The sequence below is a fragment of the Pimephales promelas genome, chromosome 6 (assembly GCF_988280905.1).
Source record: "Pimephales promelas chromosome 6, fPimPro1.hap1.1, whole genome shotgun sequence".
NCBI classification, from domain to species: domain Eukaryota; kingdom Metazoa; phylum Chordata; class Actinopteri; order Cypriniformes; family Leuciscidae; genus Pimephales; species Pimephales promelas.
Window position 1 is genome coordinate 19,001,463 of NC_142774.1, and position 20,388 is coordinate 19,021,850.

At 41.2% G+C, this 20,388-nt stretch overlaps 1 protein-coding gene across 1 annotated transcript; it reads left to right on the top strand.

Annotated features, from left to right (window-relative positions):
* Positions 1–15,381: 15,381 nt before the first annotated feature.
* On the top strand, positions 15,382–16,322 carry LOC148978530 (uncharacterized). The gene has a single exon (XM_089132812.1). The coding sequence runs from the start codon at positions 15,501–15,503 to the stop codon at positions 16,320–16,322; it is 822 nt and encodes a 273-aa protein (XP_088988938.1). The 5' UTR covers positions 15,382–15,500.
* The last annotated feature ends 4,066 nt before the right edge of the window (positions 16,323–20,388 follow it).

Genomic DNA, 20,388 nt, shown 5'->3' on the forward strand with positions numbered 1-20,388 from the left:
TTAGTATAATTTGAGTAAAATTTTTAGAATAAGACACTGAAGATTTTTTTTTGGAAAAGAATATAATAAAGTTCAAATAGAAGTGTACAAGTGGATGAATAGAACTCTTACAAACAGGGTATGAATGCTTATACAAACAATTATTATTATTATTTATCAATTGTATCTATATTGCTTTTGACAATTCTTTCCAAATTAGAATCTTTTCATAAATATATGTGCCTTAAAAAACTTAATCCAAATATGGCTGGAAACAATTTAGAGATGTTTAATCTGGCATATCTCAAGACTAAAGAAAACATTTTAATTATTCATTTTATTCTTTCATTCTTTTATTCTTTTAAACTAAAACTGTATAATCTACTAAACTTTAGTATTGTACTTTGGGCAAATTCTTGTATGTAGATTTAAATATAGTTGTTTTCTTAGTTTGGTGCAGTAATCGCAACAGACAGTAAAGCTTTTGATTATGGGTCTGTCAGTCCTTTTAAAGGGATACTCCACTTTTTTTGGAAATAGGCTCATTTTACAACTCCCCAGAGTTAAACAATTGGGTTTTACCATTTTTGAATCCATCCAGCCGATTTTCTTATTTTAGAAGAATATTATCAGTAACTAGACAGTTTCTGGTTTCATTGACTTTCATAGTATATTTTTCAACACAGTCTCATGAAGATGCGTATCTATACCACGAGTGTCATTTCTCGTGGCATTTATACGCCAAAAGTGTTTTTTTCGTGTATATGGTACGCACTAAAAAACCCTGGGTTAGGTTTAGGGGGGAGGGGGGTGGGGAGTTCGTGCGTATTATACGCAAAAAAGTGCGTATCATATGTACGCGAAAATCGCGTGCCAAATACACGCAAAAACTGTTTTTGGCGTATAAATGCCACGAGAAATGACATTCGTGCCATAGACACGAACTTTCATGAGATCGGGCTGTATTTTTCATAAGTCAATGAGACCAGAAACCGTCTGGTTTCTGATATTCTTCTAAATATCAGAAAATCGGCTGAATGGATTTGAAAACGGTAAAACTCAAACGTTTAACCCAGAGGGAGTTGTAAATGAGCCTATTTCCCAAAAAAAGTGGAGTATCCCTTTAAGGACATTCTTGGATTCAGTGGCCAGAATTTAAAGGTTAATGTTTCGGCTGAAATATGGTTTAGTCAAAATATCATGGATCTATTTCGACCTCACTCAGACCGTCACCACGGTCTTACCTTGAATGACGCCATTCTACTAGCTCTCCTCGAGACCTAATGTAAACAATGTCAGATGACTGACCCCAAGTGGTTGGTTCCCTATAAAACATCCGGATGAACCGAACACTTCCTCTTTGCCTTTCTCGCCTCTTCTGAGACCGGTTTGGAGAAAATCCGCGTGTATACGAGGATATTTGGAATCTTTACCCACTCAATCCGTCACTTTAAGTGCAGGCGCCTGGTGCCCCTGAGGATTGCGGTAATTATTTCTCTTTTTCTTACTATTCAGGTGAGTGGTTGGTTTTATTTACATTACAAATTTACGAATTTGATTCATGTTAATATTTGTTTTGTAGGGATTGTATTCCGACGCTTAAAAGCATATGTGGTGAGTAGAATACTAATATTTTTTTTCTGCTCTATTATTCATATGGCTTGAAAGGAGCTTAATTGTTTACCCGCTGATCGGCTGTTCGCAGCTGAGGGGACTCTGTCACCTGTTTTAATCTGTGCGTTCGCGTATAGATAGGTGTTTTTGGTTAAAAAAAAAAAAAAAAAAAAAATTACTACAGCTGTACGCAGTTGTATTGTAATTATGAGTCAACCTATGTGTTGTTATTGTCATGCTACCATGCATCCTCGGGACGGACACCGGGAGTGTCCATCATGTCTGGGTATGGCCCATTTGCTGGAAGACATTGAGAGACCATGTCCCGCCGCAACTGAGTTCTCCCTACAAGAAAGGGTGCAAAGAACAAGACTTTTTGAACAAGCAACTAATGATAGAGGAGCATCAGCATCAATGGCTGAGGCACGATCCCTTAAACGGAGACGGGAAAATTGTCCTGTTGAGGTTAATGATGGGTCTACCTGTTCTGATGGAAGAAGATCAAGGGTTTCAGATCTTCAAGCTGATACTCAGATGCAAATTCTTGCAACCTTGAGGGATTTGGCTGGTAAGATGGATGTTTTTAGGCCCCAGAATATTGGTTTAAACGCACAACAGCATGCAGCTCCATCTATTGTCTCTGAAAATGATATCCCTCCAAATCAGGGAGGAAGAGGTAACATTCCTGACACTATTTCTCTCCATGCTCATGGCTCGCTTTTTGGTAGTGATGATCAGGATATGGGTGAGGAAGATCAAGGAGATGAGTCCAGGTCTTCTGCTAATGATAAGGATGGTGCACAACCTGACATTCTTACCCGAATTCTAAGTGCTGCAAGGATTTTAGGCCTGGAAACATCGGCTGAGACATCAACTGCACCAGTGGTGCCAGGAGTGTGGGCTGGGGTTGCCCAATCCCAACCATCTGTTTCAATCCCTGTTACTGAGGATTATTCACAAATGTTAAGCAAAGCTTGGAATAACCCCAAAGCTGCACCCCAGTTCAATGCTGGTTGTAGACGTTTTGCTAATGTACAATATGCTACAGAAACGGGCATGGCAGGTATGCCAGCGGTGGAGCGTGAAATGGCATCTTTAACACCCTTGGGTTTAGACCGGGTGACTGATGACCCAAGATGTCCCCGGAAGGAGTGTGAGAAGACAGATAATTTAGTGTGTCGAACCTACAACTCGGCCACACGTGCAGCCCGATCTGGTAATGCCTTAGCCATAATTCTGGCCTCTTTACGGAAACTTATAAATCCACAGGATCAGGACATCATTGGGCTGGTCGATGCAGCTCTGGTTACGCACGCCCAGCTTACTAGGGACATTGGGGCCTCTATGTCGTCTGCGATACTTTCCCGTAGACAGATTTGGTTGGCACAGACTTCCTTACCGGATACTATCAGGAAAGAACTGACTAACATGCCTGTCACCCCAGGCCGGGTGTTTCATCCAGACTCTCAGTTGACGCTTGACAAAGCAGAACAAGCGCGACGTAGAAGAGATTCAGTGCAACGCACGTTCGGTCCTGCTAGGACAGCTAGACAGTCATATCGAGGCTATCAACACTCTCATCCTCCTGCTTTTAATCGGTCAGGATCATGGGAGTTTAATGGAAGACAAAATACTCATTCTCTGGGGTTTGGTAACAGTCGAAGTGCCAGACAAGCACCCCGACATTCACAAATGTCTCGGTCTCGTACTTCAGGAAGAGATGCACCACAAAAGAAGCAGAACCCCAGGGGCTCAGGCCCCTATGGGGGTACTGCGTAGCAATCCTGGAGGAGCTGCCGGAATCTGCTCCCAGCTATGCCTGGACAGCTGGGAGGAGAAAATATCAGATCGTTGGGTACTCACTGTGATAAAAAACGGATACAGGATCCAGTTCCGGCGACGACCTCCTTCGTTTTCAGGTATCCACTTAACTGTGGTCAAGAATCCAGTCCAGGCAGAAATTTTATCCAAAGAGATAGCGGCCCTTCTGAGGAAGAAGGCAATTACTCAGCTACAACCCAACGAACAGCACACTGGGTTTTATTCGAACTATTTCCTTGTGCCCAAAAAAGATGGAGGTCTCCGACCCATCTTAGACCTAAGGCATCTGAATGCATACATAAAAGTGTTGCCATTCAAGATGCTGACTACTGCCCAGATCTTGGAGGTCATAGAACCAAGCGAGTGGTTTACAACACTAGACCTCAAAGATGCATATTTCCATGTGCCTATTCATCCAGATCACAGGAAGTTCCTTCGCTTTGCTTTCCAAGGCCAAGCATACCAATTCAACGTCCTTCCCTTTGGCCTGTCTCTCTCTCCCCGGGTATTTACCAGAGTGGTGTCAGCCGCCCTTCATCCTCTTCAGGCTGTAGGCATAAAGATCCTTCCATATTTGGACGACTGGTTGATATGTGCACCAAGCCATCACGAGGTTCTAAGGGATACAGAGGCCGTTATCAACCACATACAAGAACTTGGGTTCCGCATGAATTACGAAAAAAGCAATGTCAAACCACGACAAGAAACCGTATTTGTTGGGTTGGTTTTGAACACCCTAACAATGACAGCATCTCTATCCCCACAGAGGGTAACACAGTTATCCACCCTGGCACAATCTTTTCGCTTAGGCAAGCGAATGGAGTTGGCACAGTTCCGAAAGTTAATGGGGATGATATCGGCAGCAATAAAGGTAGTGCCTTTGGGGCTGCTCCAAGCACGACCATTGCAATGGTGGATCAACAAATTTCAACTCCACCCCAAGTTACACAGGCGAGTGAAGCTGAAAGTCACACGGAAATGTGTTCAGGCTCTGCGTCCATGGACAAGAAGCAACAAGTTGAATCAAGGGGTTCCTCTGGGGAATATACCAGCAAGGAGAATGGTGGTGACAACCGATGCTTCTCTGACAGGTTGGGGGGCTGTCTGGCAAGGCAGAACAGTCAGAGGCTCGTGGGTGTTCCCTTGGACCATGGATCACATCAATGTGCTGGAGCTGAGAGCCATTTATCTATCTTTGAGACGTTTGATTCCATTCCTACAGAACAAGCATGTCCTGGTAAGGACCGACAATATGTCGGCAGTTTATCACATCAATCATCAGGGAGGCACCAGGTCATTGCGCTGTCTCCAAGAAGCCAGGAGACTTCTGTTTTGGGTCTACCCAAGGCTTGCATCCCTCAGGGCAATCTACTTACCCGGAGTAATGAACCGGGCAGCCGATCTCCTTTCTCGATCAGGACCTCTCCCGGGGGAATGGCGATTACACCCGGAGGTGGTGAATCTGATATGGGCCCGTTACGGAAAAGCCCACACCGACCTATTTGCATCAGTCGAGACAACTCACTGCAAGATGTGGTTCTCTCTGAATGGCCAAGGAGGGCCTTTGGGACTGGATGCACTGTCTCACGAGTGGCCGGGAGGTATATTATATGCTTTTCCTCCCCTACCATTGATTCCTCATGTGCTCAAATGAGTGGATCAGGGACATTGCAGGGTCTTACTAATCGCCCCGAAATGGCCAAAGAGACATTGGTTTCCACTTCTCCTACGTCTGGTACAGGGCCATCCATGGAAACTGCCAATGAGATCAGACCTTCTCTCTCAAGTAGAGGGTCAGATCTGGCACCCGAATCCAGACACGTTACAACTCTGGGTTTGGCCCCTACTCAGCCCCTCTCTTGTCAGCTGGAGCAGGCAGTAAAGAAAACCATAAAAAATGCTAAAGCACCTTCCACTTGGGATAACTACTCGAGCAAGTGGCGTGTGTTCTCTAACTGGTGTCAGGACAAGAGCTTGGACCCCATGAATTGTGACCTTGATTCTGTTTTATGTTTTCTTCAGTCACTTTTAGACTCTGGAAGAAAAGTCAACACAGTGAGAGTTTATGTAGCGGCCATTTCTCATTTTCACAGTTTGGTGGAAGGCTTGTCCATTGGTAAACACATGTTGGTTACTCAATTTCTCAAAGGGGCACGTCGCCTCTATCCAGAAAAAAGACTTAGATCACCATCTTGGGATCTTCCCATGGTTCTACAATCACTGACTAGAGCCCCGTTTGAACCATTGGCCCAAGCGGATCTTAAATCGTTAACATGGAAAACAGTTTTCCTTCTTGCTATCTGTTCAGCAAAAAGAGTGGGTGAGATACATTCTCTAACAGTAAGTGAGGACTGTCTAAGGTGGAAAGCAGACTATTCAGGGGTCTCTCTTTGGCCGAACCCTGCTTTTTTACCTAAAGTTCTTAATACTGGCTCGATCAATCAAGTAATTGAACTTGCAGCATTTCAACCTGATCCTGATCTCTCCTGTACAGAGTTGGATCTTACTACCTTATGTCCAGTTCGAGCACTTCGCACATACATTGAGCGCACACAGTCGTTACGACATTCGCACACTCAGCTGTTTCTGTGTTTTGATAAGAAAAGTGATGGAAAACCAGCCTCGAAACAGCGTCTATCTCATTGGATAGTAGACATGATTGCTTACGCATACTCCAGTAAGAGTTTACCAGTTCCAGGGAACCTGGTAGCTCATTCTACCAAGAGCCTGGCCACATCATGGGCAGCACTGAAGGGGGTAGCACTAACAGACATATGTGCAGCCGCATCATGGAGTTCACCTTGTACTTTTGCCAGGTATTACAGGGTCAATGTGGCGGACCCACAGACGCTTGGGTCCACAATTCTGCTTTCGGCCGCTAAGCAGGGATGTAAAGAAGGTGAGACTTCCATCCCTCGTGACCTTGATGGCACTAGTCATCCAAGGTAAGACCGTGGTGACGGTCTGAGTGAGGTCGAAATAGATCGTAAGTTATGACTATAACTATGGATCTATGAGACCGAACGATGACCGTCACCATTTCTTGTCACTCGGGATGAACTGAGACGTTCCAGGCAAAGAGGAAGTGTTCGGTTCATCCGGATGTTTTATAGGGAACCAACCACTTGGGGTCAGTCATCTGACATTGTTTACATTAGGTCTCGAGGAGAGCTAGTAGAATGGCGTCATTCAAGGTAAGACCGTGGTGACGGTCATCGTTCGGTCTCATAGATCCATAGTTATAGTCATAACTTACGTTCAGTAAATGTCAAAGGATTTATGAAATGATACTGATAAGTAGCCCGGAATAGTTGGAGAATGAACTCAAAGTAGCTTAAATGATGGGCTCAAATTTAAAGTAAATTGTTCTGTATCTAAATCTTATAAATATGTTGCTTTTAAAATTATTGCATTTCATCCTCATAAATTTGTAGTATTGCTGTTCAGCAGTTTCATTGCCATAAATCACTTCAGATTTATGGCAGGTTTAAGATTTCAGATTCAGATTTGGCAACACAGTCTCATGAAGATGCGTATCTATACCACGAATGTCATTTCTCGTGGCATTTATACGGCAAAAATGTTTTTTGCGTGCCTATGCTACGCACTAAAAACCCTGGGGTAGGTTTAGGGGGCAGGGGGTGGGGAGTTTGTGCGTATTATACACCAAAAAGTGCGTATCATATGCACGCGAAAAACGTGTACCATATACACGCAAAAACTGTTTTTGGCGTATAAATGCCACGAGAAATGACGTTCGTGCTTTCAAACTTTCATGAGGTTTTACCAGTCCTAGACTGCTTAAGTTCATCTTCAATAAATTATTTTCCCCACAAGCACTTTAGTGCAGCTTACAATCTTTTCAGAAATCTCATATGTTGTGGAACTAACCAATCAGCAAAATCAAGAGAATCTAACACTGGCTGCATCCGAAACTTCGGCAGCTGATTGTTTCCTCACTGCCATAGACAATGACTCTGCAGGCAGTGTTTGCCCAAGAAGGTACTTCGCGAATTTCGGACAGACTTCTGAGTCAGCATAACAGTTTAAAGGTTCTCTAAGCGATGTGGGGCCAAAACATTTTTTGTCACATACATCAAACTTCTCCTCACTATCGGCTAGCTGCCTGTCCCCTAAACACACTGTAAAAAAACGCGGTCTCTGTAGACACCACAGGCTCCACAAACGGCAACAAAAACAATCATGTCTCACCCGGACCACGAAACCTAACAAACAGTGTTCCAGCCAATCACTGGCAAGAAGTATTTGAGGGTGGGTCTGGGGGGTTAGTGCGCGTGCACATGAAGGGGGTGTGTGTGTGAAGGAGATAGAAGCATCAGAGGCCGAGGGAAGTTTGAAAAATGGCCGACACACGACCAAATAGACGTCGTTCTGAAGAACAAATTAAAAAGAAGAAGGAGTCGGATAAAGAACGTGCGAAGTTCCGAATTTACATCGGTAGCAAAGCTTTTGAACGATGGCGAGAACTCCGGCGGCAGAAGGGCTTCCAGTCCGACGTCAGGTTGCTCTGTTTTTGCTGGACAGGTGGGTAGCGTTAAATTGTTTTGTTTTTTTTCTTCTAAATTGACGCTTTATGTTCGCCAAACCCACACAATGATATAATTAGCTAGAACTATGCACGTTCACAATTATTTCAGGAAGGACGGAAGGGAGGGGGAGGAGATGAGATGTGGCGGAGGGAGGGTCTAGCTAGCCTCCGATTTGTTTGAAAATATTCCGAACGTCAACAACACCCAACAACACCAGGATCGCTCAGAGAACCTTTAATAATCTACAGCAAAATAGAGCGAGACATGGTGAGAACAAAAATAATTATTAAAGCAGTAATTTCTCGCTAGAAATTACATCAGATGTGGGGAAATGTTGGTAAAAAAAAAAAATTAAATTTACAAACAAACTGACCAGCAGATTCCTTCTTTTTCTAGCTCAACTGTCACAGAATGGAAAGCACAGGATTGTGGGATATCAAAGGCAGTGAAGGATACATCTATGCTGCCTTCAAAACTCAATCAGATGAAGGTATCTCAGGAGACAGGAAGTGAAGCTAACATTGGGTTTGGATGTGCTTTGATGCCTTCCTACCTTGGAATGTGTCCTCTGAAGGCAGCATTTTTAAGTTTTCTGTGAGCCGGGAAGCTGAATGATTTGCCCCATCTGGTGGCCTTATATTATCCATTTACTGCCAGAACCTTCCAGATGTCACATATCCCCATCTTTGGGTGGTGATGGCGCTAAATCACCAGGACTCTTGTCAAGAGACAACATCAGCATGATTGTAGATTTCAGAGTTCAATTGCTGAAGTTAAAAAACCATGGTCACCCGTGCATTGATATATTTGGATAAAAATCACCCAGTTAAATTGCGTAGTTTCTCACTAGTCAGGAAACTAACCAGTCATTTTTCCAGTGCCCATTTTTTAATCCCAGATATTCTTTTTGTTTGGTTCAGTAATGTTGGGCAGCATTTTTCAATGAGGAAAAAAATATGTATTGAATGCTCTTTACCAGCATTTGCAATTCACAAGCATACTGTACATTGTCCATCAATCTCTGGAAGATTGAAGGTCATCCATGGAGTCCCATTGGGAGTCCCATTGGGAGTCCAGTGTCCACAAGGATCAGAGAAGGCTGTTTTTTCCTTGGATTCTGGAGATCACAGTTTAATGTTTAAATCGTCCCAAAGCCAGGATTCTTAACAAATATCCTGCATCCTGTTAAGGTTGCATATCAAGGTTGAGCGCTCTAATTTAGAGCCAATGGGGCAGATTTCAGACTGCTCCACTGATTTTTAAGTTACCTATAACATAAACTTCTCTACAGAACTAGACGGTATCAATCCGCTTCAGCTATGTTGTGTATATTAGTCTGCATGAGGTCAGTAACTAGCTGACATGTAGTAGCATATCAAATTAAGGATAGTATACATCCTTTAGTTTAAGCATGATCAAATGAATAGCCTTATATAATTATGTTGTGTTTATTTTGAGAATATACTGTAAATGATATTCTTTTCCTCCCCAGAATTCCTACAACTTTAAAACAACATTCTGAGGCAATAAATACTACATTAAAGAAATTCTAAGATACTGTAGCATTCTATGCATGCGTCATGTGTTTTCAATCAACGCCAGAGCGCCCCCTCAGGCTGAATAGCGCAAGGACATTCATCAATGTTCAGCGATTAGAATATAAAGTTTACAAAATGTTTAACATAAACTAGCACCAAGACTTCCCTGCCTAAATTTACGGTCAAGAAACATCCCTTGCCCACTTGATTAAGTTGAACACACTTCAAAATGGCTGCGGAGACTCCACCAAGGGGAAGTGCTTAGGGAAGTTTGTAAGTTTATGTCTAAAAGTGGAGTTAAAGACAGCCTTAGGGTGCTTTTCAATTCTTATTTGTACTCATTTTCTTTTCCTCGCGTCTCAGGTGAGCTGAGCTCGATTGGTTTCCGGTGTTCTGACGATTCATGCTACCCATTGAGATTTGCTTACCGGTTATGCGCATGTGCAGACTCACAGTTTTTTTTTTTTTTTTTTTTTTTTTAAAGGTACATTTTCCTGTTATAATGTATAATTGTCCTTTAAAAAATTACTACCATATGAATATGTGTACGGTCGGTCGGCCAGCTGAAAAAGAATAACTGAAAGTTTCAGTTACTATATGAGGAAAGGTGTACTTTGACAAGTCAAAGATGAATATTTTACGATAATTTTTACTTTTCACACCGTTTTAAAAATAAAAAACAGTAGTCAGTATAACAGTAGCTACTCATAACTTAGAATTGTATTATAATTGTATTTCATACGACTTTAGTCGGCATTCTGTGATCAATTCGCGCTACTGTAGCATTTTTCGACAAGGCAGCAAAAATCGACAGAACACCGGGTCCGAGACGATAAGGGATATTGAGAAGCACCCCCAGTGTATCTTTCATGTCCTCCAATTGCCCACAATCCTCTGCACACATTCCAATTCACCAAAAAGAGTGGAAAATTAATCTGCACTGAACTTGTCCAATTTCATTATGTAGCTTAATGCCAGACAATAACAACAACAAATATATGTATTTTCAGAGAAGGCAGTGTGTTTTCTTGTAAATTAATCAAATAATGCCAAACTAAACAATAATACATGATGTAAAGCACTGGGGATCACAGACGATTGTCATTTACTTGTATTGTATTAAGAGAAATTAAAGTATTTTATTAATTAACTTTAATATAATCTTTGTTCAGTGACCATGGGAGTGGAAACATTTATGACATTGCACTTACTAGACTAGCCATTGCACTTACTGAGGACTTAGAAGGCCTAGAGAGCCTCTGAAGGACTTAAAGAAGGATGTTCACCTGGTCGTCTAAACGTTTTCCCAGGTAAGTATGTATTCTATGGCTTATTAAAGTGGATTTTCCTGAAGAGAGCAAGTGTATAAAAAATTTGTAGTCCGCCTCGACCCAGATTCCACTCTAAAATATATTTTAGAATAAGCTCATCCCCAAAGTGGCTTAATTATCATAGAGATGAAGGAAGTGGAGTTAGTTATATTGTTTCTTCACCATTTTGGTTGATCACATCTAGAGCAAATGATCATCAATTGTAGAATTATAATGGGTTTGGGACACAGAGAACTTTCTTAGACGATGGGGTGTCTCAACTTCATTTACAGACCATAGCTGTTGGAGCAACTTCATTTACAAGATTGGTAAACTGCAACATGATAAAAGGTTTGAGATTTTGTGTACCTTGCCACTGCTACAGTATGCTTAACTTCATTTTTGAGATCTTCAATGTCAACATAATTTTTTCTTAAATTGATGAGCCGGCCAGGAGGGATTACCAATAAAAAGTGGGATAAGGTAAAAAAAGAAGAAAAAAGAGCTTTTTTCTTTTTTCTTTTACTCTGTTCTTTTTTTTTTTTTCAGGGAACCCCCTCGTTTTAAAAATTTGAAGCACAGAAGAGAATTTGGTTTATTCAGTAGGGTTTATTTCATTTGGTTTGTTTAAAAGCAGTTTATTCAAACTGATAGTGACTTTGTTATAATTCTGAGGAAGTTCTAAAGTAACTGAATAGACCTGACGCAGTGTGGTCACAGAATTATTTCACAACTATTGTGTGTTATAGTGTAGGCTATTGAGTCTAACACGTGTTGACTCTGTGAAGTTTAAAACAACAATCCGAAGCAGTGTGATTTTGTCTAACGTACTGTGGCAGTGTTTTAAATTATAAATTTAGTTTAAGCCCGAAGTACAGTGGCTAAGTAGGTTTGTGGAAAGCAGGACGACGCAGAGGGCCGTGAGAGATACTCGCACCGTTCTCTCACGGCTCTCGACCTCCTGCTCGCCACAAAATTGTTTTAAGAATATAACATAAAACCAGACATAGTGTGGTTTTGTCCGATTTACTGTGACAGTGTTACATTTCTTAACTGTTTTGAGTAGTGAAATTTAAGGCCCAATGGATTGTGGCCGTGGTTAACTTTAGAAGTCTTGGGTAATGTGGCTATCGGATATCGTAAAAGGAACTAGATAACATGTAGTCATTTACACTCACCTAAAGGATTATTAAAAACACCATACTGATATTGTGTTTGACCCCCCAGATAGCAAACTGACATTGAATCAACATGGAAACATGACATCGAAACAACATTGATCTGACATTGTTTTGCTCATCGAATTAACGTTGAACCAACGTCAGACGCGTTATTCTTCAAAACTAACGGAAAAATCAACTTGAAATCAACGTTGTTTCAACGTTAGGAAAGCAAACCAATTTTCGATTTTCATTTAGCTTTGAAGAATGCCGTGTCTGACGTTGGTTCAACGTTAATTCGATGAGCAAAACAATGCCAGATCAACGTTGTTTCGATGTCATGAGAGACCTCGTTTCCACGTTGATTCAATGTCAGTTTGCTGTCTGGGCCCCTTTCGCCTTCAGAACTGCCTTAATGTGGCATTGATTCAACAAGGTGCTGAAAGCATTCTTTAGAAATGTTGGCCCATATTGATTGGATAGCATCTTGCAGTTGATTGAGATTTGTGGAATGCACATCCAGGGCACGAAGCTCCCGTTCCACCACATCCCAAAGATGCTCTATTGGGTTGAGATCTGGTGACTGTGGGGGCCATTTTAGTACAGTGAACTCATTGTCATTTTCAAGAAACCAATTTGAAATGATTCAAGATTTGTGACATGGTGAATTATCCTGCTGGAAGTAGCCATCAGAGGATGGGTACATGGCCATAAATAGATAGACATGGTCAAAAACAACACTCAGGTAGGCCGTGGCATTTAAACGATGGCCAATTAGCCTTTCGCCGAGCCCCGCCCCCCTTAGTTACTGTCGCTACGCCCGTCAAACAAATGGTCAAACACGACCAGCGCGACAGATTGCCATGACGGCAAAGGGTATTCCTGAGCATGTTAGTGACCTCTTTTGGAGCAATACATCGGCGATATCATTCAGATCGAGGCAAAAGGGGTTACAGTATGCGGTGGAGGGATATATTCAAAATATAAAAATAAGAAATGAAGGAGACACGACTACTATTGAGGCTAATGCTTACCGGTCTCAAGCTAAATCAGAAAAACCCCATGACCTGTACCTCAGATGCAACCTGCACAGCCTTGTGGACCAGTCATGTTCTTGCACTGCCGGGTAAGTTTCTCTTTCATATGTTATGGTCTATTATTGTCTATTGCTAGCAGCTATTTTGTTAAAATACAAGGGTGTTGAGCTAGCTAAACCTACAAGTGCTTCAAAGTCATTCAATGCTAACTAACATTTCCCTGTTGTTTTTGTTGATGAACAGAATTAACAAATAGGAAATTGCTCTGGCTTAAAAGGTGCATTACAGATAATAATTTAATAAAATGAAATAGATAAAACAAAAAGGCATTTAGATATCCATTTTTTTAAATAATATGATCTATTATGCACCTTTAACTAAGCCAAAGCTATTTCCAAGTTGTGAATTATGTAATATAAAACATTCTGATTCTGAAAACAGCTAATACTAATAACATAACTATTTACACTAATAACTAATGCTACTTCTGTAATTCTTCTTAATTTAGTTCACCAGGGTTTTGCTCTCAAATTGTGGGCCTGATGCACACACTGGACCTGTGCCGTGCCAGAAGTGATGACATCTCCTCCACAAGCCAGCCCATGCAGCAATGGCACAAAGCCAGGGGTAAAAAAATTATTGGACAACCTGTGAGTAGTGTGGTGGCAGCTAAGGCTAAAGTCAACCGCAAGCGGAAACCCATCATGTCCAGCTACACTCATAATAAGTACGTCTCCAACAACATTATGTACCATCACACTGTTCTGAATATAATTCTGTGTCCTGTCACATGATAATACTCACCAGCATGTATTGTTATAGGAAAGAGTTCGGGAAAGGAGTACATGGTCTACTTAGGGAGATGACTGATTCACCCATAAGCTACATATCTGATGAAGCTGCACCAGAGGTAGAAATTGAAGGCAGGAAATATGCATTGGGGTGCGGTCTAAGCCATCAGGTAAGATGAACAATCAAAGATGTAAACAAACCAGTGAGAATCAATAGTAGCCTTACTGTTGTAGAAAAGATTTTCCCTCACAGGTTTATTGGAATTTCAGTAAATTCATGAAGTTGCAGTTTTAAACGTTTTTACAATGTTAAAAAAAAAAAAAAAACATTGGTCTGACATATTATAAACAGACAAAAATAGACATTAAAACAAAGGTTGAACCACATAGTATCCAGAAATCTGTTTATAAGACTGTACTATTGCAGGCTTACAAAATGCAGTAAAAATACACAAAAACAGTTAAAACATTAGTAATATATGATGTAGCAATACTTTTCAATCACGTTTTCATGCTTTGCTACTAATGTCCCTGACTGACTCTTACTTTAGTATGTGTGGCTGGAAGTTTGAAAGCATGCTCACCACGTACCAGATGTGATTTATAATTCCTAACCGTGTATTAGGAATTTTGCCTGACACTATCTTGAACTTTTTTATTTTAGCGATGGCCCTCTCTACATGCACCCTGTGCTTTGCAATGCGCTTTGTCGCCAGCACATCCCCAGTTGGCATTTGCCTCTTAGACCTTGAAAACGGTGGCAGGTTTAACTTCAGTCCAAGTGCCTTCATCTCTTCCTCGATTAAAAAGCCCTTATCAGCCATATAATTCCATCCCCTCTTTGCAAATAGCCATTGTCTATAAGTTTTTCTAGTAGCGGGAGGATTCCACACTGCCTGACTATCTCCTTGTCTGACATTGCTCCTGTAAACAGGGCAGATGAAAAAATCACAGCACCACGGGGGTCACAGGCAACTAGTGATTTTAGTGTGTTTGTACTTTTGTAGTTTGAATAGCTCTGGCTTTGCAACACCAGTGATGTTGGCCTTTCCATTTTTAGCTCTGTGCAGTCTAATATTATGTGTTCAGGTAGTCTACTTTGTACGTTTCTGGCATGTTTTGTCTTATGACGTCTCTGTGAGGCCAAATTGGTAATTCACCTAATACATCAAACATAATGAATCCAAGAATTTAAAAAAATTATTACTTGCTGCTTGCATGTTTATTTTAAATCTGAAGGCCAGGCTTTTCAAGTCTTCGTTGTTGCGGAGTTTCATTAAAACAAACAGCAACTGGGTACGGAGGGGCATCTCTGCTATTTGCCAATCATTGTGCTTGTAGTTTAGGGGTACATTTATTTGATTGGTGTGTGGATCATTTGGAATATCAAATATTGTGCACAGTTGATTGAATCGTTCATATGTAAACCCTGTACTGTATTCCAACATCTTGTGGATTTCACTGCTTTGAAGAAGTTCAGGTGTTAGTTTTTTATTTTTAAATGTGCCAATTTGTGCTTTAAGACTTTTTAATTCAGTTTCTTGTAAAGACAATTGCAATTTAATTTTGTTGTTTTCTGCTTCCAATTCCTTCTCAGTGCTCTGACAAGACTGCTCTTCCTCAGGCTCCCTTTCCAGCTGGCATTCAGGAAGTGGGGGGTGCTCAGGAACCTCTGTACAGAAAAATATGTTTGCACATTAATGATTATAATCTATTGTTCTCACCTTTTACAGCTGCCACTGGTTAATCAAATTAGAGAGCCTTGTGTTGACCCTGGAGCAGCTACAGTTAGACAACCACATGACCTGCCCAACTTTCCCCTGCCATCCCAACCTACCAGCTTCTGCACAGTGCTGAATGAAAGTGCCATGCATCGTTACACAGAATTGAGCATTTCTTTGTCTGATTCTATAGCTCTGGAACAGGAGACCAGAGAACAGAGCACAAACAAATTATGGTGTAACGCAAGGTCTGGGCGACTCACATCAACTTATTTTAAGCGAATCTGTTCTAGGAGAGCTGACCATGATAAACTAGCCAAAAGTTTAAAGAGTGCAGGATCAGTTCAAACTAAGGCCATGAAAAGAGGCATAGAACAAGAGCCTATAGCAGCGGTACATTACACCAAGCTCACAGGTCATCAAGTGTATCCATGTGGTTTTGTTGTAAATCCCAATGCCCCACACCTTGGTACGTCACCTGACCGTAAGGTTATAGAGAGAGGGAGTGAAAGCCCAATCTACGGGCTTTTAGAAATTAAGTGCCCTTCCAAGAATAGCTTCACAGAGTGTCCCTACCTTAGCAAGCAGGCTGATGGCAGCTATAAATTAAAAGAGTGTCATGCCCATCATTATCAAATAATGGGGCAGCTTGGTCTCTCAGATATGTCCTGGTGTGATTTCTTTGTTAAATGTGAAGAAGACTACCACTTAGAGAGAATACACTTTGATGTTGCAAAATGGGAACAAATGAAGTGCAAGCTTGATGCATTCTTCTTTACCTACTATATTATGTGCCAGTGATTCTTATTTTGTTCCATTGTTTGGTTTGCAGTGTTGAACAAGTTACTTTAACAGTGTAATATTCTGTATTCTGTATTACTCATTACAGCTATAAAAAAAATATTACAAAAATATTACTGTTCTTGTTTTTTACTGAGTTACACTACTGAGTTACTTTTCGCAAAAGTTAAACCGAAAACAAAAATACATTTACGGTAGTAGTTGTGTAAAAAATGCGTTCCACTCACCACTTTCAACAGCATGTTGTTGACTCTCTCCTGCATCAATAGTGAAGGTGGAACCGGAGGAGGCATCCTCCACACAGACTCTGCGTCTGCACACACGTTTTGTACATGAGCATCATCAGTTTATTTACAGTAACATATAAATGTAACATGTTGATACGCACTATTGCCATTAGTGCTTATCACCATACACATTTATAAATTGACCTAGCGTTTTTTGGGCGACTTTCGACAGCCTCCGAGCTTCTCTTTAGTTGGGTTAGGCCCTTGTACAGCATTTACGGGTTCGGGAAACTCATGGGTAGGTTTTCCGTTCATAAAATGCTACATGAAAGATAAAAACAAAATTATGTAAAGTTTCTTGCTGGAGCGCTATGTTCGACTTTGTTGTAAACTGACGAAAAATAAAGTTGGGGGGCTCAAAGACCCAACACATGTAAATAATGTTTGCTAAAGGGCTCGTTAAACGTATAGCTTAGAGAGTAGGTTAACATTCTGGCAATAATATCCATGGTTATCTACTAATTAAAGGCAATAACATAATTTACACCAAATTAGATCTAGACAACAAGTAACGTAAACAAGTTAGCTGTTAGCCTTACCTTTGAGCAGACGTACTGTGCTTCGTTATGTTCGACACATTTAACTGGAAGTGAGGCCGTCCACACTGTTTAATCCATCTTAGGCACCGGTGGCGTTGTGTTTTTGGTTTTGGAAAAGGAAAAAACACAACTCCTCCAGACAATCTTTCGGGGTATCTTGTGTCCGATTTACAAACTCCGTGGGCACACCTCTTCACCATCTTGCTTGGTGTGAATGTTTGACGGAACAACTCAGATAGTAACGGTTGCTATGATGTGTGATTGGACAATGGCCGTTTTGTGGGAGGGGCCGGCGAAAGGTCAATTGGCACTAATAAGGGGCCTAAAGTGTGCAAAGAAAACATCCCCCACACCATTACACCACCACCACCAGCAGCCTGCACAGTGGTAACAAGGCATGATGGATCCATGTTCTCATTCTGTTTGCACCAATTTCTGACTCTACCATCTGAATGTCTCAACAGAAATTGAGACTCATCAGACCAGGCAACATTTTTACAGTCTTCAACTATCCAATTTTGGTGAGGTGTTGCAAATTGTAGCCTCTTTTTTCTGTTTATAGTGGAGATGAGTTCTGCTGTTGTAGCCCATCTGCCTCAAGGTTGTGCATGTTGTGGCTTCACAAAAGCTTTGCTGCATACATCGGTTGTACAGAGTGGTTATTTCAGTCAAAGTTGCTCTTCTATCAGCTTGAATCAGTCGGCGCATTCTCCTCTGACCTCTAGCATCAACTAAACATTTTTGCCCACAGGACTGCCACATACTGGATGTTTTTCCCTTTTCATACCATTCTTTGTAAAGCCTAGAAATGGTTGTGCATTAAAATTCCAGTAACTGAGCAGATTGTGAAATACTCCGACCGGCCCGTCTGGCACCAACAACCATGCCACACTCAAAATTGCTTAAATAACCTTTCTTTCCCATTCTGACATTCAGTTTGGAGAGATTAGGTGTGTTCGACATCGCCTGCGGCTGGATGCAACCGATCGGCGAGAATAGCCGCGTGCAGGCGGGGAGGAGCTGCAAATGGAGACGTGAAGTCGGACAATTTCTGGTTTCCGTACTGACGGCTCACGTGGTGTTTGCATGCTTTACCAGAGCCCGTGAAATAAATGCAACATTTGCCAAATAAACAGATATTTCAGACACATTTTCATTCAACACTTTACTGCTTCATACAGCATCTGTTTGAACTGGAATAAAAATTCAAAATAAGCCTATAATCAATGACGTGGAGTCAACGTTTTTTAATCAGTTTTATTTTGATAAACCTGATAAACATGACACAATATAACATCGGGACTACATGAAAAGACTGTTTACTGTTATAGAAAACAGATTTGTGAGCTTTAGTGGAACTAAATGTGCGAGAATAAACACGAAACGCACGTGATCGTTGTCATGCGTTGAATCCGACGAATTGTGGAACAGCTGTGACATCATCAGAGCTCGTGCAGCCGCTCTTGAGAAGCTGCGCTGGCTGAGTCCTCCGGCTACTCTCCTATCGCTCTCGCGGTACTTTGATGGCATACATCACAGTCACGTGGAGTCAGCGCTGCATCAAGTCGGAAAAAATTTCTAACCGGCATGCACTGTTTCAAGTCAGCCGCCGATCGGTCTGCGCAGAGCTGCATGAAGTCGAACAAGCCTATTGTCTTGACCAGGACCACACCCCTAAATGCATTGAAGCAACTGCCATGTGATTGGTTGATTAGATAATTGCATTCATGAGTAATTGAACAGGTGTTGATCCTTTAGTGAAATCAGACTGTGTGAATAACTATTAGATCACAAGATACTCTAAAGCCCGATAAGACTTTTGAAAGTGGAAGAAACGATTGTTAAATACATCGCTAAACACGGTTCTCAGGTAATGTTTGAGAGAATATTGTTGATAAAATTGTTACAGTTTTTCTCCGTCGCTTTGGTGCATTTCTCACATCACTATTTACATTTGCACAACAGTTAGTTCAACCTCCACAACATTTTGTCATTTGTGCACATCATAGTAGCAGTTTCTCATTCCTTCCAACAAATTGCAAATGCTTTTGGACATGCATCAATTGCTTTCATACAACTCTCTGCTGTTTTATAATATTATTATTTGCGTATGTCATATAAGTCCAAATTAACTATACTTCTGAATGCTGAATAGTCAATCCATATAAAACTAATAGTCCACATTTCATTGCTTGAGTCATCACACAAAAATGTTAAACTAGTTGTCAAAATCCGTCAAGCAATTTTTTTTATCTTTAAAAAAAACCTTTTTTATCCTAAATTTATCCATTTCTGGCAGGTGAACCTCAGCTTTCACTGATGAGAAGACATGTGCATGAATGATTTACAGTATATGTATGTTTTATGTTCAGTTCCAATATGTACTGTGATACTGTTTACAGTTGTGCACCGATCTGCCCAAAGGGAGTTTATGTTTGTTGTAAATAAGGGTGAATTTTTTCTTTTGGACAATGCTCTGAACAAATTAAAGTACTGTAGAATTGCAAAGACCATGCAGTAAAAATGTGAAACATACATATTCAGTGTCTTGTACTCAATTACTGTACCTCACTAAATACAGTAATGTGAAACTTTACTGTAGTTTTCAAATGGCTGTGCAAATAGTTTATAGGACTGTCTTGAGCATTTTCAGGTAGTGTCACCAACAGTGATGCGCGGGTTGATCCGAAATGAGCGGGTGCCTGCGGTCACCCGCGGTTATACCCGCAGTTTTTAATGATATTCGGGTCGCGGTCGGTCGGGTCGTTTGAAAAAAGATGCCAATTAAACATTTGTATTAGTACTAGACACAATTTTTGATGAAATATACAGCCCTACACATTATTGGCTGAATAACTGGCACGAAGATAACACACAAGCTCAATCTAAACAGTTCTCGGTTCTATACTAGTGATTCGAGAACCGCTGTCCCTGTGCGTTCGGTACGCAGTATGCGCAGTATCAGCTGCTCGTGCTCATCACTTCTCTCAACAGTGGCACCAACATGTCTCGGTTCAGTGAACTGTTGGAGTTACTGGAGTAAAATAGAATTCAGGATATTGATTTATTTCGATTCGGAGGCGACTGTCATGTCTGAAAGTAAGTAACTAACTTGTGGATTAGCACTGACGCAAGACGCGACATGTTTCGAACGATTCAGTTCGATTTAGTGTAGGTCAGACCGGTTCACTAAAAAGAACCGGTTCAAAAGAACGATTCGTTCACGAACCGGCCATGTCT

Bases quoted from the DNA above. Each gene is read 5' to 3' on its own strand.
- LOC148978530 (XM_089132812.1), top strand. From the start codon at position 15,501: ATGATTATAATCTATTGTTCTCACCTTTTACAGCTGCCACTGGTTAAT.